General features: G+C 32.6%; 2 protein-coding genes across 2 annotated transcripts; one reads left to right on the top strand and one right to left on the bottom strand.

The window, feature by feature from the left end:
• Nucleotides 1-245: 245 nt before the first annotated feature.
• LOC129298292 (vicilin-like) lies at nt 246-3871 on the bottom strand. The gene is made up of 8 exons (XM_054936692.1): nt 3635-3871; nt 3467-3514; nt 1922-2987; nt 1663-1835; nt 1473-1553; nt 1078-1377; nt 636-984; nt 246-524 (listed from the first exon to the last, which is right to left on the bottom strand). The coding sequence occupies exons 1-8, from the start codon at nt 3869-3871 to the stop codon at nt 322-324; spliced, it is 2457 nt and encodes an 818-aa protein (XP_054792667.1). The 3' UTR covers nt 246-321.
• Nucleotides 3872-17539: 13668 nt separating this feature from the next.
• Nucleotides 17540-21389, top strand: LOC129298291 (proteasome subunit beta type-2-B). Its single transcript, XM_054936690.1, has 3 exons — nt 17540-17782; nt 17869-17992; nt 20858-21389. The coding sequence occupies exons 1-3, from the start codon at nt 17625-17627 to the stop codon at nt 21188-21190; spliced, it is 615 nt and encodes a 204-aa protein (XP_054792665.1). The 5' UTR covers nt 17540-17624; the 3' UTR covers nt 21191-21389.
• Nucleotides 21390-23898: the final 2509 nt, after the last annotated feature.

The following is a 23898-nucleotide window of genomic DNA, read 5'->3' on the forward strand; positions in this document are numbered from 1 at the left end:
TTGTCCTATTTATGTGGACAAACGTGGCCTTTATTCAATTAGGGCTCCAGCTTAGTTACTGTGAACACGACTCATAATTAGAGGCAAGAGAGAACTTAAAACAAATGGCAACGAAGAGAGGAACAGTACTACAATTTCACACAAAGTTAGGGCTCGATTTATTCGTTTATTTATTTATTTATTGTAGCAGTAGAAAGCCATATCATCAGCTCTGATACATACATATGCAAAAGCCTCCTCCCATAGCAAGTATTTATTCAAGCCCTTATATTACATGCCCACAAGCATATAAGTATGCTGGCATTATTATTAGAAAGATTCCTAAATGGAAGACAATAGAGCCCTCTCTTCCTTATCTCCTTCTTCTTCCTCATCTTCATCACTTCGCTGCTGACGACGCTGAGCATTTACAAAGTATGATTTCTTCTGGTTTCCGAGGAGCTTTTCCACTTCTTCTCCAGATCCTGGGAATGCCAGCCCCTTCACTGTCTTAGGCATCTGATTAACTACGTTGTCTCTCTCGCCTTCAAAACAATCATCACCCAATAAGTTACAAGTTAAACACTTTAAATCAGACACACACACGCACGCACGCACGCACAGAGTAACAGAAGAGAGAGGGAGAGATCACACACCTCCAAGGAAGTTCCTCTGGTTGTTCTCAGCATTAAGAAGGAACGCGACCATCCTCAGATCATTCTTCTTTGAGGCTCTGAGGGCTAGTGGGTGACCTGCAAGGGCTAGGAAAACATCACCTTGATGCAGCTTCGAAGAAACCCTCTGAATCTGTCCCTCTCTTCGTTCTTCATCTTGCTGCTGCTGTTCTTGCTCTTGCTCTCGCTCTCTCTCTTGATCTTGTTCTTGTTCTTCTGATCTTTGGTTATTAGCCAGATATGGAGATGCGATTTCAAGTCTTGATGTTCCATCAATAATTTGGCCTACCACTATGGCCTTTGTGTTGTAGTGTGGTAGAAACAAAGATCCCTAGAGACAACATTATTCAACACAAAATGAACTTATATGTATATTATTTGTGCATAATAATGTTGAATAAAGCATGGTTTAGTATATAATTACCCTTTTGAGTTCTAGCCAAACGACGGAGATTTCCAAGTCTTGAAGAAGGTTGATTTCCTCAGGGCGAGCTTCCCACAATTTACCATTGTCGTTGGAGTAACGAGGTTGAAGGTTTCTCAAGTTCAATATGCAAGATGATGATGAACTTGAATGCCTCCTTCTTCTTGGGCTCGACGATGATGATTCGGCTTGTTTTCTCAGTTCTCTTGCTTGTTCACTCGATAGCTGCACCATCACTCCCTCTTCTGAACTCTGTTCTTGCTGTCTGAGTAGGACCCTTTGAATCTCATTGTACTCCCTCTGTTTCAAAACATTACACCGTAAATTAATTAGAACACAAATGGAAGTTAACTAATAATTTATAATGATGATGATAATGTTGATTGGGCTCTCACGTCGAAGGTGGCCTCGAGAGTTTTCTTGCTGAAGGCCTTATAGTAAGACTGAGGGTTTTGATTGCCAGAGGGATACAAATTCTGCAGAAGGAAATTAATTAAACCAAACACACACCATGAGATTTCTGTTGGTAAATATCAGAACTTGATGGATTGAATATAATCGATGTCTGAAAAATTGATCGATGACCTCGTATTGCCCAGGAATGTTCGTGGGAAGGATAAGACTAGCAGCTCTGAACCTCCTGTTTTCAATATTAGCAGTATAAACAAGTGACCCTGGTGGGATCCTCAGCACGTCACCTTGCTCCACGTGGTGGGTCTCTCTATTAGTCTGGTTCACAATAGTAGTAATGGCCTTTCCTGTAATAATCATGCATAATTAATCATCAATTAATAAGAATATTTATCTTCCAATATCATGTATGAACGAGGATTATCAAACTTGCCTTCGACCGCGATCAAGAGAGCTTCAGCATCGCGATGATGGGGGATGAAGAGAGAATTTGGTCGTAACGCGTATTCCACGTATCGATAGTTTCGGAGACCTCGAAGGTGGTTGGATTTCTTGTCGAACCTTGGGAGGATTCGGATGCTGCCATGTTGGTTCTGGAAGCGAGTTTGGAAGCTTCCAGATCGGAAATGGTAAGGATTCTGGTTCTGTGAACCTCGTCTTTCTAGCTCTTCTTCTTGTTCTTGTTCTTCTTCTTCCTGCTCACGACGATGTGATTCTGGGCCCTCTTCGTCTCCCTCGCGACGACGTCGTCTCTCATCTTCGCGCTCTCTTCTCTGCTGTTCACGTTGTCGTTGTTCCTCTTCTCGTTCTTGACGACGTCTTTCATCTCGCCGCCTCCTCTCCTCCTCACGTTCTCGCCGATCTTTTTCTCGTTGACCTTGTCGTCTTTCTTCCTGCTCACGGCTTTCTTCGTCGTCGTTGTCGTCTCCCTTGCGACGACTTCGTCTCTCATCTTCGCGTTCTCTTCTCTGCTCTCCACGTTGTCTCTGTTCCTCTTCTCGTTCTTGACGACGTCGTTCATCTCGCCGTCTCCTTTCCTCCTCACGTTCTCGCCGATCTCGTTCTCGTTGACCTTGTCGTCCTTCTTCTTCCTGATCACGGCCCTCTTCGTCGTCGTCGTCGTCATCGTCATCGTCTCCCTGGCGACGACGTCGTCTCTCATCTTCGCGCTCTCTTCTCTGCTCTTCACGTTGTCGTTGTTCCTCTTCTCGTTCTTGACGACGTCGTTCATCTCGCCGTCTCCTTTCCTCCTCACGTTCTCGCCGTTCTCGTTGACCTTGTCGTCCTTCTTCTTCCTGCTCACGGCCCTCTTCGTCGTCATCGTCGTCTCCCTGGCGACGACGTCGTCTCTCATCTTCGCGCTCTCTTCTCTGCTCTTCACGTTGTCGTTGTTCCTCTTCTTGTTCTTGACGACGTCGTTCCTCTCGTTGCCTCCTTTCCTCCTCACGTTCTCGCCGTTCTTGTTCTCGCGCCTTCTCTCGTTGACCTTGTCCTCGTTCCTGACCATATATATGTATTTGGCATTAATATCTTAATATATTATAGGATTAAATGACAAATTGTCTTAAGAAGTATAGGTACAAAAATGTTTTAGATTTTAACCTTATTTTTTATATAATATTTTTTCACAATAAGAACAATGTATTATTATTTCTATTATTAATAAATTGATAAAAGAAAAGAAAAGCACTACAAAAATCTTTTCAATCATTTTTTGTAATTTTTGAATTCTTTTTATAATTTTCTGACAAATAACAGTAAAATTTATTTTTATTAGCGGAAAATGTAACATTACACTCATTTTTAAAAATTGAAAAAGAATATTATATTAAAAATATATGAGTTTCGTGGTCCTGTAATTTAAAGGTAAAATTATATTTTAATCGTTCACAAAATCATTTCACTGACTCATCAAAAGTCACAAATTCGTTGTACTAAATACTAAAACATGAATAGATATACACACACACACTCTTACCTGTGGATCACGTCCGCGTTCCCGCTCGCGTTGACCTTGTTCTTGTTCCTGACGATATATATACATATATGTATAATATCATTTTGGTTTGCTATATTACTTTACTGAGTCATCAAAAGTCACAAATTCATTGCACTAATACATGAATAGATAGATATACAGTCTTACCTGTGGATCACGTCCACTTTCTATCTCATTGATCATCCTGCAACGAGAGCGGCAAGCAAACTTGCGATAAGCAGCACCATTTTCAAGTTCGCAGCTTTTGACACAGAGGTGGTTTTTGGGATTCTGGTTTTCCCAGAAGGCAAGGCCGACAGAGACAGAGGCCATTGCCAGGAAAACTGAACCCAGAAACAGCAACAGAGGGAGCCTCGCTTGCAACAAAGTGCTACAAGAAGCCATTGTTGTGAACAGTCAGCGATCACAACTTTAAACTCATCGATGCAAATGTGGGAATGACAAGTCTGGTATTTATAGAAGCAGATCATGAAGGGAAGGACTACGCGCGTGTGTGAGGTTTGATTCAATTCTCATGCATGGAGGACATGTGGACTTGAAGTGGCATGCAAGGTGACGAGTGTTTCATGAGGTAGACAAAGGTGAAGATAATGATATGATGCATTGAACATAGACTGAATATGATACTACGTTGTGAAGCTGGTGGGCAGTTTTTTTTATTTTTCATTGACAACATTTAGGTGAAGTTAGATCTCGTAAGTTTATTAAGGTCAAGGCATGTATCAAAGTTTAAAAAGATACTTAGATAGCCTACTAATAAGATTCTCATGTTGACAACATTATTTGACTCCACAATTTTATAAATTATCCAATTAAATCATTACCAACTAAAATAACATTTATTTACTAGTGGGGAGCATTGAAATATATGGTAACACTGTAATTACAAGTTATCATCTTGTATTGCTCGTATATATCCTTATCCTAATGCATTCAAGAGTTGCATAAGGATGTGGGGTATGTACTATGGTAGGGCCCAACTAAAAATATGGAGGGAAAATATAATGATGAAGTTAATGAATTTTTCCATTAGGTTCTATTTGATGTGAAATAAAGTTGTAAAAGCATGTGAAGTTTATTGAAGAATGATAATTATTATCATGCAGAGAGACTACAGTTTCGGTGACAGAATATTATTTATATATATATATAAGCTTAAGGTCTAATTTTATTAATTAGAGTCAAATTATTAAACTATACTCCCTCTATTAAAAAATATAAAATATTTTTTGAGGAGTTGGATGTTAAAAAATATAAGATATTTTTAATCTTTTGATGTGTAATCATTACTTTTTTTTAAAAGGTACCCCTATTGATAATGACTTTACATATATTATAGGGTGTTTAAGAGGGGTAAATATGAAAGGATAGAGTTAGTTTGAAAGTAGGTAATTATTTTATTAGAGGGTGAAATTCAGTTAAAAATACCTTACATTTTTTAATAAAAAAAATATATATGAATCACTTTTAATTTTAATATGATTGACATGTGTTAAAAAATAATATATTTTGATAAGATAAGGATGAGAAGTGGCACCATGAATATTGAGCTAATATATGGCTAGCTACATATAGTTCATAAGGGACAAGGAAATTTAATTGTGTGAATTTGTCGTTGTTGGTACTGAGTCCAAGGTAACACTAGAACACTCCATTCGCCACGTTTCATAAGATGTTTGAGTTGTGGATATATACCAACTCAAATTTGTGTGTGTGTAAAGAGAAGCAGCATATACAATGAAGAAAAATGGAAACTTTAATTTAATTACATAATGACAAACTTGGATTCAGATATGCTTCGCGGCCAGCTCGATCGCTTATCAAAGGTAGCTAGTCTTGGGTAGTATGTATATAGTCCCTACTGTATTTACCTAAAAGCCCTAAAATGTCCAAGCGTGAAGCTGTTAATAAGTATCAGCTCGACCCTTTATAAACTTGGCCAGGTCTTGAGGACTTAAGCCTATGAGACCCATCATCCTAAATTCAACACTTTTTTCTCTCAAGCCCTGCGCATAATTGACAAGGCTGAGGGTTAAGCCTTAAGGGCAGCATAACTTTTTTAGTTTTTTTTTTTAAAATATTATTTTTTGTCTCTATATTTTACTCAAATTTTATTATACATTTTTGCACTTTTTTTAATATTTTAAGTTTTTATATTTTTTTTGTTTACAATATTAGTTCTCATAATTTTAGAGGGATGTTGATGTAGTACAAAAGGTATTAAGATTGCTAACGTGTCCACTAATAACGTTAAATTTGTGCTGATGTGTTAAATAAGTGTTGAGTTAGACTTTTTGATAAGCAAAATAAATTTTTAAAAAAGCTACATCAAATAAAAAAAAAGGCTAACATGAAGTTAAAAAAAATTTCAACTTAAAATATCTCAAAAAAATATTTTAAACATATTTTAATATTAATTTTTAATCAGTAAGGCAACCAAATTTTTTTAAAAAAAATTGAGTCTTTTACATTTTTTTAGCATGGGCCAAATAAGCTCCAGCTTATAAAAAAGCTTAAATAACCAAGTTCGACCCCAACCTTTTTGGGCATATTCGAACCTGCTTAAATACCCAAATTCTTAAATTTTTTATTTTTAAAAAATAATCAATTTTTACTTTAAAATTAATTATTTTTATACTATAAAAATAAAACATATATTTTTGGTATACTTAAAAAATGTAAAAGACTCAATTTTTTTTAAAAAAAATTGTGGGTCTTAAAGTTTAAAATTAAGATTAAAATATATTTTAAATATTTTTGAGATATTTTAAGTTGAGAGTTTTTTTAACTCTAAATTAGCCTTTTTTTATCTTATATAATTTTTAAAAAAATTTATTTTGCTTATTAAAAAGTCCAACTCAACAACTATTTAACACATCAGTATGAACATAACAATGTTACTAAACACATCAGCAATCTTGACACTATTTGTGCCATGTCAACATCCTTTTAAAACTATAAGGATCAAAGTTGTAGACAAAAAAGGTATAGGAAATTGAAAGACCAAAAAAAAAATACAATGACATATAACAAAACTCGAATAAAATATAGAAATAAAAAATAGTAGTGTTTTCTCTTTTTTAAATTATACTAATACATATATACGTTACAAAGTACCTTACTTAAATATCTAAAAGACAATAGTAAGCTCTGAAGTATAATAGAAATGATACATACTCCAAATAAAATTAAAATAATTAAAATGAAGTAAAATTGAAAGTTTATTCTAGTTTTAGATAAAGTTAATAATTTAACCACTTTTTTTGTTCTAATAAAGTAGTTAAAAGTGTCTTGTAATAGAGACTCAAGGGAATGATTAATAAGGCTTTCTAATTGAAACATTATATTCCTTTGGTACTATTTACAAGGTATTTTTAATATGTTTTATTAAAATTAAGAAAAATTTTAAACCTTATTAACTCTATCTATAAATTTAATTATTTTTCAACTTTACCTACTAAATATATATACTTTAATAACATTTTCTTTCTATTTGATAAATAGGATTAGAGAGAGTATTAAATAAAAATAAATATGAAAAGAGTGCATAATATTAAAGATAATTAAGAGTTTAATTTTGTTTTTTTTTTCTATGGGGGGGGGGATTCCAATTTAAAGGGCCCAATACTATCTCCCCTATGTCAATATTTATTGTCATAAATTCAAATTGGATTATTGTGATTCTCCCATTAATGCTATTAAATGCATAATCTCCCATAACATTAAAATTAAAATGTCACTGCATTAAATTCTACTCCTTATAAATCTCCTATAACATGCTAATTTCCAAATATCAAGTATAGAATACTCTCTTGTAGTTTCATCCTCAAAAATCAAAATGGTAGTCCAGATATCATCACCAATCTCTCCAATTATAGTCCTTCTTGCATTCACTTCAGGTTCTGTCTCACATCTTTTCTTCCCCTTCTGATTTCCTATTTCTCTCTCTCTAACACAATATTCCAACGGACATGCGCATGTATATTGAAAAATTTTGTTCATGTTCAGTGGTGAATGCATGTGAACTTGCTACAATTGGAGGAGGTTGCCCAAATATCAAGGAGTGCACGGAGACTTGCCGTCCTTGTTATCGGGGTGTTGGCGAAGTTCATGCCTACTGTCGAGACGCCGGATATCCATACACCGCATGTATTTGTAGCATGGAGAAAGGTGCTTCTTGTAATGTCGTTGGGCCACCCAAATGCCCTAGACCATGGCCACCATCATCTTCTTCAAGTAATGAGACCAATGTTAATGGAACTGTTGTCATAAATTAATAATGCCAATGTATTCACATAATAGAAACTTGACTTGATGCTGAAAATAACAGAAAAGAAGTTGTAATGATCTTTTTTTTTGAGTAAAAAAATTTCACTTTTTGGACTAAAATTGTACTCTTTTTTTTTTTTGTTCTATTGATCCATAGTAGACAAGGGGTACTATAATTCTAGGGGGCATCCTTTTAAGTGATCCATAAGCCACTTTTTTAAGCATATAGGTCCTTTTTATATAGATTCGATATCTGATAAATGTATTCTCTCCCTGTCCTAATTATAAGGCAAAGTTTTATAAAATTTATTTGGTCCTAAATGTATGATAAAAATATAATAGTTAATTCTTTTTCTAGTTTCGCTTCTTCTTAATTGCACCTAGTTATAATTCCTAGATGCTCACTTTATTGTTGCCATTAATTTTAGTGGAGGGTGAAATTGAAAAAATTAAATGATTTTTACAAGTTTAAGAATATTAACTACCATTCATAAGGAACAGTGAAGGTTAATTTTGTTTTTATAATTAGGATAAGAGGAAGTAATTTGGGGATGCTAAAATTTTCTAAAATGAAATGATAGAGGAATACTCCCTTCATTTTATAAGATATTTTTTAAAGTGAGTTGATATTCAAAAATAAAAGAAGTTTTGAAAAAAATAATATTTCATTAATGATGTGATTATATTCTGATATTATACCTCACTATTTTACTCTTTAAATTAATTTTTTTCATTTTCTCTCTTATTAATGAAAGGTACTTTTAAAAGTTTATAAAAAAATTAAGATTATAAACTAATTTAATAAATTTTATTGGCATGCATAATTTGATTAAAAATATTTTATAAATTATGATGAAAGGATAAGTTTAAATTCTAACATATAAATGCTATAAAAAGCATGGGGTGGGTTTCTCTCCACTATGTTTTCCTTCCACTGCTTGTCCATTGCAAATCTGAGCCATTGAAATTGGATACGTACTTTTAAAAATTATCAAATTTAAATTATCAATTTTAATTTAACAATCCAGATTTGCATAGCCTACCATCAATGTTCATTATCATAAATAGGCTAAAATGTATCTTTTATTTTAGTTCAATCATTTAATTTTATAAAGTATACTTTTAATCCTCTAATCATAATACCATTAATTTCAAATGATTATTTTTTTCAGCCAGTCATTATTATTTTCTAAAAATTAAGTTTAATATGTCAATATTTGAGAATGTTTTATCATTATTTAAAAATTTAATGTAGAAATTTTTTTGTTAATGAAATTAAGGATTGACAAAATACTTTATAAAATTAAAGGATCAACATGAAACTTTAATTGATAGGGAAAAAAATATTAAATGTGTACTTTAACCATCATAAATATGCTTAAGAGGATCCAAAACTATCAATGTTCATTATCCTGAATTCATAATTGGATTGGGATTCTCCCATTAATACTACCATATCTTGTCATTTTCCATATATATTCATATTATTTAAATTTTCTCCCTATAAAATCCCACATATATAACATGCATATAGCGCAGCCAAGTGAAGCAAAATACTCTCTGAAAAATCAAATGGTCCGCTACTCATCCATTCTTTCTCCAATTATAGTCCTACTTGTATTCATCACTTCAGGTTCTGTCTCACATCTCTCTCACTCCATCATTTTCTATTTCTCATATATACAGATATTTCCTTCAGTCCTATTACTATATGACATCTTCTAAAAGGATTATTTGGTCCTTAATATAAGATACTTTATGTGATATTAGTTACATTTTTTTTATGTTATCCTTATTTAAACTTAAAAACTACAAAAGAGAATGTAATATAAATTTGAAAATTTTTCTCTTAAATTAGGGTAAAATTGAAAATTTATTCTATTTTCATGCAAAGTTAAGAACTTAAGTACTTTTCCTTGATTCCAATGAAATACATTATAATAAGGACTGGAAAAATATGTTTGTAAAGGTATCCTCCTACCATACATACATTGAAATTTTTGTCCTTTTTCAGTGGTGAACTCATGCGAGCTAGCTACCATTGGAGGTGGTTGCCCTAATATAAAGGAATGCACGGAGACCTGTCGTCCTTGTTATCGGGGCGTCGGTGAAGTTCATGCCTATTGCCGACCGGCCGACGCTGGAATTCCATACGAAGAGTGTGTTTGTAGCATGCAAAAAGGTGCTTCTTGTAATGTTACCGGGCCACCTAAATGCCCTAGACCATGGCCACCTCCATCTTCTAGTGAGACCAATGTCAATGGAACTGTTATCATAAATTAATAATGTCAATGTATTCACATCATAGAAACGTGAACTTGATGAAGAAAATAAAAGGGAAAAAAGTTGTAATGATCATTGATGAGTAAGGATTGCACTTTTTGGACCAAAATTGTAATGTTTTTGTTTTTTATTTTTATTTCTTAGGCACAAGCGGGACTATTTTTTTTTTGGAGAAAATCCTTTAAAGTGATTTATTAGATTAAATGATATGCTACTTTTTCAATATATATGTCATTTTTATGTGGAACTAATCTGATAAAATGTACTCCTTCCAGTCCTAATTATTAGGTAAAGTTTTAAAACTCTATTTGTTCTAAATATAGGATAAATATGCAGTGTTTTTTTTTCAATACTTCCCATTCTTAATTGCATCTGGTTGTAATTCTTATACACTCTCTTTGTTGTCATCATTAGTTTTAGTAAATAGCAAAATTAGAAAGTCAAACATTTTTACAAGTTCAAAGACATTAACTATCATTCCTTTGGTATTGTGAAGTTAGTTAACTTTTTCTTAGAGTAAAAGTATATTTTTGTTTTTGAAATATTATCTGAGAAACACCCAACACCTTAAACTATTAGTCAAAGCAATTTTACCATTAAAATAATTAAAATAAAGCATGTTTGTCCTTGCTGTCAAATTCTCAATACTGTTCATTAAAAAATGCTAACTTAAACTCCAATGTTGATCGTTACAAAATTTAATGATAAGGACAAAAATGTTCTGTTTTAATTATATAAAAGGCAAAATTAATTCAATCACTAGTTTAAGATGTAGTGCTCCTCGAAGAATAGTTTAAAGACAAGAATGCACCTTTACCTTTTTCTTATGATTAGAACTAGAGAGAATAGTTTGGAAGTGCTAAAATGACATATAATGATAGAAAAATACTCCCCCATACCTATTATAAGGCTCCTTAATAAAAGTCACATAGAAGGTTATTAATTAATATTTTCTAATTGTATCCCTAGCAAGTTACTAAAATGATAATTTAATTCTAATTTAATGTTTTTAGATGACTCATCTAATATTATGTTTCTCTATCTCTAATAGGAGTGAAGTTGAATTTTTTATTTAAAATGTTAAGATAGATTTAATGAGTTAATTACGCCCTTTAATTGGTTAATTCTAGTGAGGTACATAGTTACAAGTAGCTTATTATAATAAGAAGGGAGAGTGCGCATGCCCCGTTAGGTAAAAGTGAAATGAAGTAAGAGAAGCAAAAGTAGAACCCAAATTTTACATGTTTGATATGCTTGATTTGGCTTCCTTGTGGAAGTCACTTTCATGAAAATCCATGGAACCAAATACCCCACCAAAACCCGTGGTTCCACTTCTATCAAAAGCCTCAAGTCTGACCATTTTTCCCTATCACCATCTTTCCTTGTTATTGACACTAAGGCCTGTGAAGAGGACTATTGTAGTGATGGCAATGACTTCGGGGATGACCAACATATGATGATGCTCCTTCAGATAGCAAGGACAATTTTTGAAGAAGTGGCCTTCAGCGGCAAGGTATGGGTCTTTGATTTCTGTAGCTAGTTCTTCAAAAGGGGCAATTCTAATTGTGGTTTGATTTCTATAGTGGCCTTGAGGCAAGGGGTCAAAGTTGGTGAAGCTCTAGCAATTTTTACTCTCTCAGTTCCCCTTTATTAGAGTAAAAATTGCAATCCTCCTCTTCCCTCTATAGAAATCGAACTGGAATCAGAATCTCCGTCTCTAGCATCTCACTTTCTCCTCCACTTTCAATGTCAGCTTTACCTCTTCTCATTTCCGTTGTCGCTGAACACAATTTCATTTTTGGAAATTTCATCGTCAGCGGCTCCCCTCTCTTCCTGTGTTGTTTGATTGTTTTTTATTTGGAAATTTCAACAATTGTTGATTGTTTTTTCTCTGGGGTTTTGATTATCTGTGCATGTATTCATTTTTTTCATTTTGAGATTTTGATTATTTGTGTCTAGATTATTGTTTTTTTTTTGGGGGCTTTGATTCATGATTGATTATTTTTGTTGTCATGCTAGTTGGTTCAATGTTGGAAGTAGAGCCTATAATTTGGACATGTTGAGCTTAGCCCGAATAAGCTCCGCTTATATAAAAGCTCAAATAGCCAAACTTATCCCTAACCTCTTTTGGCCTGTTGGTGCGGATGCTTGATTTTAAAAAAAAACTTTAAAATTAAATTATTTTTATATTATAAAAAATATAAAATTAATTTTTGGGATACCTAAAAAATTTGAAGACTTAATTTTTTAAAAAAATTTCAAGGGTCTTAAAGTTTAAAAATCAAGATTAAAATATATTGTAAATATTTTTTTGAGATATTTCATGGATTAAAAATAATAAAAATATAACAATGTGAACATTTTAAATTTTTTAGAAAATATCTATAATAATACACTAAAATATATGGCTCCTTAGTATAAAACGAACTATAATAAGCAATTTTTTATTTGGGCCAAGACTGAACTTAATCGAGCTTTGCTTGAATTTTTTTGAGTCAATCTAAATAGGCCCAAATATTAAAAAATGATAATTTTACTAAGCGCAGTCCTCATTTTTCCTAGGCTTATTTAAGTTTAGCTCGAACTATCAACTCTAATGGAAAGACATGCTGATTCTTGATTGATTTTTGGGTTTGATAATAGTTTACAATAGTTGTGAAGCATCTGATGGTGGAAGAGATTTTTTTGTTAAAGGGCACCTTAGTATTTATATATTATAAATACATATCTCAATTAAATATTATACCCCACTTCATTAGTATTACTACAAAAAGTAGTTCTTTATATAATAGTTATTTTTGTCAATATATAACATTTTTTAACCTACATATTATGGCTATATATTCCAGAAGTAACCATATAGTAGTTTTTAATTGCTATATAGTTGAGGTATATAACAATTATTTACAAATAATTGTTATATAATTTGTTTTAGTTTTGAATCATTTGAACCTTTTAAACAACTATATTATTGGTTTTTTTTTAAAATAATTGTTATCGAGTTGTTAAATATATAACGTTCAAGCCCAGTTTTGATCACTTTTTACACAAGTGGTTCAACAAACTATATAGTGGTTATTTTAAAATAATTGTTATCTAATTTATTATGTTTTTTTAATAGGAGTTACTTTTCTAGCATCCTCTTGCAATTACAAAACGAATATTCTCGGCAGCAATAACCTGGCAATAGAATTCCAAATGAAACAAAAAATCATATACATTGAATAATATTTCAAAATCCAACTTTATTTTTCTATAATCACTTCTAAAGTCCATCTGTAAATACTTCAAATTGTCAAAAAATGCACCCTAAACAGTAAGCTAATTGCAAGAAAACAATTGTCAAGTTAATCTTATTACAATTTAAGTTGGCCAAAGTTAATCAAAAACCAAAACTGGCCACAGTAATTGTTTGTTTGCCTAATATAAAGAACTTACAGAATAATCCTAATGAGCAAGCCATTAAGCAATTATCATTCATCATCTTTATTGTTGTTTACCTATTGCTTGAATATATATTGACCTAACTCTTCAAAGACTTCTTCAATCTGAGGTGCAATATGTGTGTCTGCATATGCATCCTTATAGTTGTGTTAAGCCAAACATAATAACATAGTCAAACTTAAGTATGTGATGTGTGTAATATAATGTAAATTATTTAAATTAATAAAGTAGAGATAGAAATCATACTTGGTCATCAAGCATATTTTCATTATCCGGCACATGTTCGGCTATTTTTCAAGTACCTCATAATGCTATAATCATAATCTCTAGGTTTGTCGCATTGTTTTTGGGCCCTTTTGATAAAAAAAAATAGTTAGTTATAATATAATAAACTAAATTTGATCAAACAAATTAAGAATAAATGTATACCTTTATTATGATCCATCTAAATGCATTTTCATAATTACCACTAGGAACATGATTGCAAAGTCAAACTTTTTGCTTCGGTATATGTATACAGCCCTACATGACATTAGAAAACTTTATATGAAAGATCATATAGAAATAATAATCAACACACAAATGCAAAAAAGAAAAAAATATTTAACTTATTTATCAAACATCACCACAATATGTTTTTTATTATTCAGTTTCCCTCTAAGAGGATTGAGGTACCACATCTTACCTTTATATGGATTGAGTATAAGTATAGCATGCAATAGTTATAATCACATTGAGCACATATTAGCATGTATTATACAAAAATAACGTAATTAAAAAAATTCAAATACTACTATTAAAAGTGATTCATTCATCACTAAATAGTGTCAAAAAATTTGATTGTTCCCACACTCACATCGGCATAAGTAATCAAAGATGTCTTATGATTTGCTTTCCCCGTGGATCTCACTCATTAGCCCCCTTCCATAAGGGTAGATAAAATGAATATTTATCAAAAACACCCTATTTAAGAGGCCTTTAGGTGCTATCATTGATGTGTAAAGATGCTTTACATGTCAAAATAATAAATAGATCAATAAATTAAAATATGTTAAAAATAGCTAAATATATCTCATAAAAAGATTACAAAGAGTCATGCTTGCCTCTTTATTGTTAGAACATGTTTTAAAATTTCATTTTCACCTCACTCCCACTCCCCACAAATTCCATAAAAAATCCTTCTATGCTACCAAACGGAGTAGCAAGTCTTGCTTCTAACATGTGAATGCTATAAAAAGCATAGCCTACTTAATGTTCATAATCATTATCATAAATATTCATGCTTAAGAGGGTTGCAAAACTATTAATGTTCATCATCGTGAATTCATAATTGGATTAATGTGACTTCCCATTACTACTATTAACTACACATCTTGTCGTTTTACATATATTATTCCCATAAAGTGCACTATACTATGTTGCTTTAAATTCTCCTCCCTATAAAATCTCACAGAACATGCCATGCATATAGCTCAGCTTGTCAAACAAAATACTCTCTGAAAAATCAAATGGTTCACTTCTCATCCATTATTTCTCCAATTTTGATCCTACTTGTATTCACTTCATCAGGTTCTATCTCACATCTCTTTTCCACTCCATCATTTTTTATTTCTCTCGCGCGCGCGCATATTGAATTTTTTTTCATGTTCAGCAGTGAACTCATGTGAACTGGCAACCATTGAGGTGGTTCCCCGGATATAAAGGAATGCATAGAGACTTGTCATCCTTGTTACCGGGGCATTGGTGAAGTTCACATCTATTGCCAACCGGCTGATGCCGAAATTCCACACGATGAGTGTGTTTGTAGCATGCAGAAAGGTGCTTCTTGTAAAGTCATTAGGTCACCTAAATGCCCTAGAACCATGGCCACCATGCATCTTCGCCTTCTGTTGAGGCAAATGTTAATGGAACTGTTATAATAAATTAATGTCAATGTATTCACATGATAAAAATGTGAATGGATGGTAAAATTAATGAAAACAAAAAAGTTGTAATGATCCCATGGGCTAATAATGGTTGTTTGTAGGATTTTGTTTTTGTTTTGTTTGTAGGTTGATAATTTAGAAAAATTACATCTAGGTCTCAAAAAGAAAATTTACTATTGATAGGTCTCATGAAATTCACAAAATACTTTCAAAGCCGGCACATTTGTAACTTAGCAAAAGGCATTTATAATTAAGCAATGGGTATTTACAACTTACTATTATAAATTATATTTTCTTTTCAAATTGTAAATGTCCTTTGCTAAATTGTAAATGCACAAGATTTGGGATTTGAGAGTATTTTGTAAATTTCATGAACCTTTTGATAATAAATTCTTTTCTGTGAGATCTAGGTATAATTTTTCCTAATAATTTCACTTCAAGTTTTTAAACATTACAGGGATATCCGATGAACGCTGCACCCATGGTCTTGTTTTCTTGGAAATTACCAAGCTTATGGAACTTCCTTGGAGTCTGAAGATCACGCACATTTCCAGATATCAAAATAAGGTTGCGGATGGGCTTGCTAAAGAGGCTCTTTGTGTCTCTTCCTATTTTGCTTGTGTTCCTCCTTTTCTGAGGACTTTGTATCGACCGATTCAATTGTGCCGGGACTTCAATTCCCCCTTCTTAGTTGATTAATATATTATGGGCTTTGTCCCCATTTCTACCCCCAAAAAAAATCATATAGGGATATCTTTTCTATTTCTAAAACATTTATTTAATCACAAACAGAAGCTGATCCGAGTGATAAGTGACTTTATTTCATTTAAATAAGGTTTTGAGTTCAAGTCTTGTGTATGCAGAAAATTTCCGCTGAGACTCACCCACCAAAGCTAGGTGCGCGACGCAGGTCGGATTTGAATGTTGTTGGGGCAAAGCTGAATCAGGTGGGCAATAAAAAAAGCATTTATTTAAGCCAGTTTTTAATATCATTAGGAATATTTTATTAAATATTTTTTCAAAATTAACTTTTATTAATGATAAAAATAACATTGCACTGTTTTCAAAAAATGAATAGGAACAATGTGCAAAAAATAAATTTAAGATTTCAAACTTTCATGGACCTATAATTTAAGAGTGAAATTGTTGTTTAGCCCAAACTATAAGGGAGTTATGTGCTGTCTAACTTTCAATTTCAAGAGAAATTTGTACAGATTTTAAAAGTAAAAAATTTACATAATTATAACAAAATAGAGGAGTCTATGAAATTTACATTTTAAGAAAATAAAAATAAATAATAGTATTTTGACTAATTTTAAATTTAATCATAAAATAATCATGTGGTGCATGAACTTTTCTTGAAAAGATGAGCCATATTAGATTATACTTGCTAATGTTAAACTTTGGATTTTTTTTAAAAAAAGAAAAGTAATGAAGGAAAACTTATTTATAATTTAGGAAAAATATAATTTTTGATCTCAATACTTGTAGTGTGTTTTGATATTGGTTTCAATAATTTTAGTGTCGTTTGTAAGGATTTAATGATTATTAATATATGTATAAACTCTATTACTTCTTGTATGGACTTGTTAAAATTATGTTCAACTATATAAAAAATGAGTAGAAAACATAAAAAAAAATAAGACATGAAATCCGAATTTTCAATTGTTGTTAGGATTTAGAGTTTAAGATTTACGATAGATAGACAAAAATATTAGTAACCATTTTGTTCATACACTATGTAACTATATCATAATTTTATCAACTAACCAATAAAATTAGACAAAACAAACTTGACTCTGCCAGATGCAAACATATGAAACTTTAAAAATTTGAAACAATGAAATAAAAATATAGGGACTAATATTAAAAAAATGTTAAAAATATCAGCCAATTATTCTTTCCCTATAATTTAAAAAAATATATTAAAGTTTCATCCAAGATAATTAATTACTCTCAATTTTATTGAGAATTTAAGAGAATTAATATGGAATTTATAGTAATCGTCCCTAATTTATTTGTAATCCTTACCCGACTGCCTGTGGCTGTACTGGCAGAATCCATTGGACTCCGAACCGACCCGGACTTGCTGCCGCCCAACTTGTTGCGCACGAAGGCTCTCTTGTCTCTGAGAGAACAAAAGAGAGTCATCTGTGGAAAGAAAAAGGAGCGGAATAGATCAAAAACAGAGATAATCGAAGGAGCAGATCGAGCAAATGGAGTGCGTATTCGGACTTGTCGGAAATGGCTTCGCGATTGTGGCGGCGGATACATCTGCGGTGCACAGCATCCTAGTCCACAAGTCCAACGAGGACAAGATCATGGTCCTCGATTCTCACAAGCTTATCGCTGCTAGTGGCGAGCCCGGAGACAGGTCCCGCCTTCCCTCTCGTTTGATATTAGGGTTTCATCGTTTTTGGAGTGATTTTTGTTTTGTGATATTCATTCGTGTTGATGCAGGGTTCAATTCACCGAGTACATTCAGAAAAACGTGGCCCTCTATCAGTTCCGTAATGGGATCCCTTTGACCACTGCCGCCGCTGCCAATTTCACGCGTGGCGAGCTTGCCACTGCTTTGCGCAAGGTTTGGATTCCCTTTTCTCATCTCTGCTTATTATTGTTCATGTGACTGTTTTGATTAATTTTTGGTTTTAGGGTTTTGGCTTCAGCTTTTAGCTTTGAAATTTCTGGGTCTCAATTTTTTTCTATTTTAATCTTAGTTTTGGGCAAGTGAATTTTGTTTACTTTTTTCATTTTACTCTTACCGAGACTTTTGGTGTTGAATAATCGTATGTATCACAGTATATGCCTCCCGTGGATTGTACACTTTCTGGCACTCACATTGGGTTGAAGAAAATCTGAGAAAATTTTGAAATTTTAGGTCTAGCTTTCCTATCATTATTTCTTTATTTATTTTGGATCCAGAACAAAAATTCCTTGTGATGTACTCTCACTCAATGAAAGAATAGCATCTGTTGGTAGCGTGGTAGTCTTTATCTTGGTTAGTGTTAATAAAGCAAACTTCCATGTATGTGATCTCTTTACCTGCTCTACCAAAGCGTTGTGTGCCTTTAAGCATGTCTAGAAATATTCTTCAGAGCAATAGAAAGGAAGTCCATTTGAAGCTAATTTTAATATTTTAGGCATAATTGTACCATTGACAGTTCATGTTGTGATTATCGTCCTTGTCATCCAGTAATTTTTATTTTTTTTACCTGCAGATATATAACTGCATTGTATATATCCTCAAACAATATATATACACTTTTTCTGGATGCATGCATGATTCTACTGCTGCCCTCTTGACTTTGCTTGAAGTGATCTTTTGGAATGTTTATCCGCCTAGATACTAATTTTGTTCATTCAATATTTTGTGCTTCAATGAATCCTCTTGCTTGGGGATTCTCTGCTACTTATATGGATATCTTATATCTTGTTGGCATGTGCCTATTTGTATCTTACTTAGAATTTGTGGCATTGGCCTGCCTTTTTACCTAGCTAGGCCTTACAAGTGATGATTGAGGATCTTTTTTAAATGCAAATTTGCATCTGCTGCGTCCTGCATGATTCTGAAGCCTTTATGATTTTTGGTCATGTTTGTGGAACTTGGGTAATGCTTTTGCAACAACAAGCCTTATCCCACTAGGTGGAGTTGGCTACATGAATTATATGACACCGTTTTGTTTTATCATTTATTAAGCTTTTAGCTTTGAAAAGTGTTCTCTTTAGCCTTCTTATACCCTTCTTGACAGGGTTTAAAGTTATCTATTTCACTCTTCTCAAAAGTTTTCATTTTGGTAATGCTTTTACCTGTTAACAAAATTTCCCTCATATCATGCATCCCACAAGATTATAGATTCACCAAGACTTATTTTGTTTTTGTTTTTCAACATTGATAGGCTAGTAATAATTAGATGTTGGGATAAAAGAGGTGCTTGTAGTGAGAGAGCAAAAGTTGATGCAGAGTGGAAATGCTGGTGGTTTACCAACGTATTGTAGGTGAAACGTTTCTTGATTAATGCAGGAACAGCTGTGGCTATTACTTGGTAGTGATGTAGGGTTTTTATGGTAGTAGTCAGGTATCAATTAGCTGAAGTGTCAATATAAAATCAAATCTTGGCCAGGCACCAGCATTGTTGGTGGCCATACTTCCGAAGTTGATTTGACTGCAAGCACTTGTGCTTTTAGAGTGCTATTTCCCTTTTCAGTTCTTTAAAAACTTTGGTTTGTTTAGCCATTGTTGCAAGAGACACAGCCATATCATATTTTGATGTAATGTGGGAGATTATATTTTGGGTTCTGAAGTTTCACCTTTTCTTGATTTATTAATATTTAAAATTGCTGACAATTTGTTTATGCCAATAGGGAAATGTATCCAGAAGAGTTATCATTTGTTGTTTGAAGCTGTAACTGTGAATTAGATTTGCATTTAGTTTGTTATTAATTTTGTTGCAACAATATGATTGATGCTCACTTTGCATGGTGAGAAGATATCCTATGAATCTCCAAAAACAGCAAACATTTTGGTGGATGGAAACAGTGCCTCCTCAGCTGCAGTTTCAATAAACAATACTATATTTGAAGTTTTAGATTAAGTTTCAGATTGTTAGCAAGTACATCGCAATCACTTGAGTTTAATTTGCTTTAGACTGAATAATCACATATTTCTCATGCCAGATGAAGATAATTCCTATGCAAAACCAACAGTTATGGCTGTGGGAAAATGTGATTCTGTTGTTCTGTTCTACCACTGGGAAAGGGCTTTCCAGATTGTTTCATCTGTATATTACTTGTGTTATTTTTCTCATAGCTCAATGAATAGTCATATCTGAATAGGTCCTACTTCAGTGGCCCACGTTGGTGTTCCATTGCTTCTATGATTATTTTATCTGCGTGGTTATATCTGTAAAGATTTCTCTATTATTGATTTTTTTTTACTGTTGGCTGGAATTCTGCATTTTATTTCGTAGAAGAATAAAAATATTAAAAGAAAAAACTTGTTTCATGTATATTTAGTCTCATGGCTTATGGCGACATATAAACCCACCACACGCCCCCAAGGCACTATATATTCCATCATCAATGAAAAGTGAGATACAGATTTTTATTCTCCAAACCCGTGTAGCTTGAGTTGGTTTTAGGAAAAATTGTATACAAGGACTGCTGAAGAAAGTTATTCGTAAATAAGGACCAACACAGAATTATTTATTGTTAAAATAGAAATAGGGACTTGTTTTTTCCCAAATGGTGACTTGTTATTGATCCTTATCTGTGAATAACTTTCTTGAAAGGTCCTTACATGCAATTTCCCCTTGTTTTTTATGTATGATTTAGAAGTGGTATGCCTGTGAATGTGACAAGTTGTTATTGCTTAAATTCTATTTGCAGTTAATGTATCACCTTAACAATGGATGTGAGTTAATTTCTCTATGAATTTGGTTTGATTCAGAGTCCATACTTTGTGAACATCCTTCTTGCTGGCTATGACAAAGAGACAGGCCCTTCCCTCTACTATATTGACTACATTGCTTCACTTCACAAGGTTGAGAAGGGAGCTTTTGGCTATGGCTCCTATTTTTCACTCTCAATGATGGACAGACACTTCCATAGTGGAATGTCAGTGGAGGAAGCAATTGATTTGGTTGATAAGTGCATCTTGGAAATAAGATCCAGGCTGGTTGTGGCCCCACCAAACTTTGTCATCAAGATCGTTGATAAGGATGGAGCAAGAGAGTATGCATGGCGCGAATCGGTAAAGGAAGCTTCTGCTCCCCCAGCTTAAGTTAGTCACCAAACTTCATTTTATTTTTACCCTTTCAGCTTCTTTCACTTTAATGGTAAGATGTGTTGTGATATGTCTGCAAATCTTGGTGTAGAATTACTTGAAAGCGTATAAATTGTGACTTGAGTCGATTTATCTCTGGACTAGTGCTTCTCATGAAATGACAACGTGGCAATTTATGAAGCATACTTGATTTTAATTTCTTTCTTTCAACCGGCTAAAGTTGCACGAGTTTATAGCTCTCGTCTTTTAAGCAAATGGTTGAGGGTTTGAACCTCGACTCATATATGTAGTAATTTAGTTGGAAAAAATTTATACTTTGTTCTCGATATGTCAAAGGAGATAATCTATGCCGTTAGTGGAGTCTACTTGTGCATGCCTTAAAAAATGTCTTTCTTTTTTTTTTTCGTAATAACGAACCATGTGGAATCCTGACCAATTTGAATATAAGCCAAATCAGTTGTCAATTTGTAAGAGCTTTCCAATGTTTTCTCCTTCACGTACAGAATACTTGAATTCAAAACTTTAAATAGGGGAATAACTTGTTTCATGTGAAAGTACGTGTGATTTTGAATAAAACACAAACTTTTTTTCATGAGCCCGCATGAGGATCCGCCTCTGTTGAAACTTGAAATGTTAAAATGATACTAATAAATTGACAAGAAAATAACACCAATAGCGAAGCCTTGATGTTAACTTGCCAAGTTTACTTTGTATTTCACAAGACCGAAATTATCAATTTAAAATGTCACTTGTTGTGCCAAAAAAATATTATTTGTTGATGAGTTGTGGATCTAGTGCTTTGTAGTATATTTTGGAGGAGTTATAAATTTTTGAAGCCTAGTTGTCAATCATTTATGTAAAACTAAATTGTTGTTCTTATTTTTAAATCTAATTGTTATATAAAATATTTGTATTCTATCGTTAAAATGTATCCGTGGCCTAATAGCTATAAAAAAAATTTCGGTGAAGTTACAAATTTAATCACAAGCTATTTTTTAATAAACATTGAATATTCTATATTATGGATATGGATTGGTGCAAAAAAAAAAAACATAAATTAGGAAAAGCGTAGTAGGTTGATACCTTTTCATCTATACGAGCAAACGTCCATTTGTTGACCAGCTATTTGACTTAAAAAAACATGTATAACTCACTGATGCACCATTCTTTTGGCCCTTCCTTCTCTCTCTCTCTCTCTCTCTCTCTCTGAAGCACAAATTCCTCCATTATCGTCCTCATCTATTGTTCTCATCTGCACAGCAAGAGGAGGGTGTGGCTGGGGACGTTTGAGATGGCAGAAGAAGCGGTACAAGCATACGATCAAGCTTGCCTTTATGAATCATTGAAATAAGCAGGCATGATGATGACTGCATTCTTAATGGTTTGACTCAGAAATGCTTCAGTCACTTCTTTCATTTTCGTGAGGGCCATAGAGGAGATCTCTTCAGGGGCAAAACGTTTCTCTTTGCCTTTATAATGAACGATCTTCATGGGCTTGTCACGGGCATCAGGAACAACCTTAAAAGGCTAGAGCTTCATGTCATTTTGAATAAAGGCATTGGAGAATCTCAATTCGATGAGCCGTTTCGTGTCGAACTGGTGTTCTGAGGGTTCATGGTGACTTGATTCTTTGCCGCATTGTTAATTAAACTCTTTATGTCAATGAAAGCTACGTAAGAAGGGGTGGTTCTGTTACCTTGATCATTCACAATGATCTCAACATGGTCGAGTGTGTGTGTAATGCGTTCGTGTGTGTGTCTTCTTGTTTTGTTGCAATTCAAGAGAGAGATGAAGATTGCTTGTGTGGACTTTTTCACGCGGGCCCTACATTAATAAACGTCAATTTTTTAAAAGTAAATAAAAGGTGCCAAGTGCTTTAATTTTATGAGTTAATAATTTATCGTGCACCATGGTATAAGCTGCTTAGTATTTCTTAAAAAATAATTTATGATTAAATTTATACCCTTATCAAAAAATGTCTGAAAAATCTAAAGGTATTGAGTTTAAGTTTCACTTAGACACACCTTTTCAAAAATTCACCCTCCCACCACCACCATTTGTGCTCCCACCATTAGTGTTGGGAATACTTTTTCTATTTCTATTTATAAGATAAATTATCACTTTTTGCCTTTTTTTTTTATACAAGTAAAATCACATATTTTAATAAACATTTATTACATATTTTTTGAATTACCCCTCATAATTTACATTAATGAGAAATAATTAATATTTGCTTATGTTGATTAACATAAGATATTTTAGTTTAATTTTTTTATTTTTCAATATAATTACTATAGTTAATTAACTTTCTCAAATTGTGTGAATACAGTTTTTTTTACATATATATATATATATATATATAGAAATGGAGAGAGTAGAAATGAGGAGTTAAAATAAGTTTTGTTCTAATGAAATCAATATACTCACGGAAACAAATGTATTTTTTTTTATAATGAAAATAATATAAGAATGAAAATAAAGATAATCAAATATCTATAATATTTGTGAAGTAAAAATATGTTAAAACATTTATCATCACTTTTTAAATTAGTAAAAAATATCGTTTACATATATTGAATAAAAATATTAAAGTATAAATATATTTTTTTTCATTTTTGACTCTGTAACTTTTTTTAAAGTCATCAATAACAAAATAATAATTTTGATTAATTCATTGCTAAAAATTATATGATTAAAATTTTATT

This window comes from Prosopis cineraria, unplaced genomic scaffold, assembly GCF_029017545.1.
Source record: "Prosopis cineraria cultivar Desert tree isolate PC_DT_omini unplaced genomic scaffold, ASM2901754v1 PC764, whole genome shotgun sequence".
NCBI lineage: Eukaryota > Viridiplantae > Streptophyta > Magnoliopsida > Fabales > Fabaceae > Prosopis > Prosopis cineraria.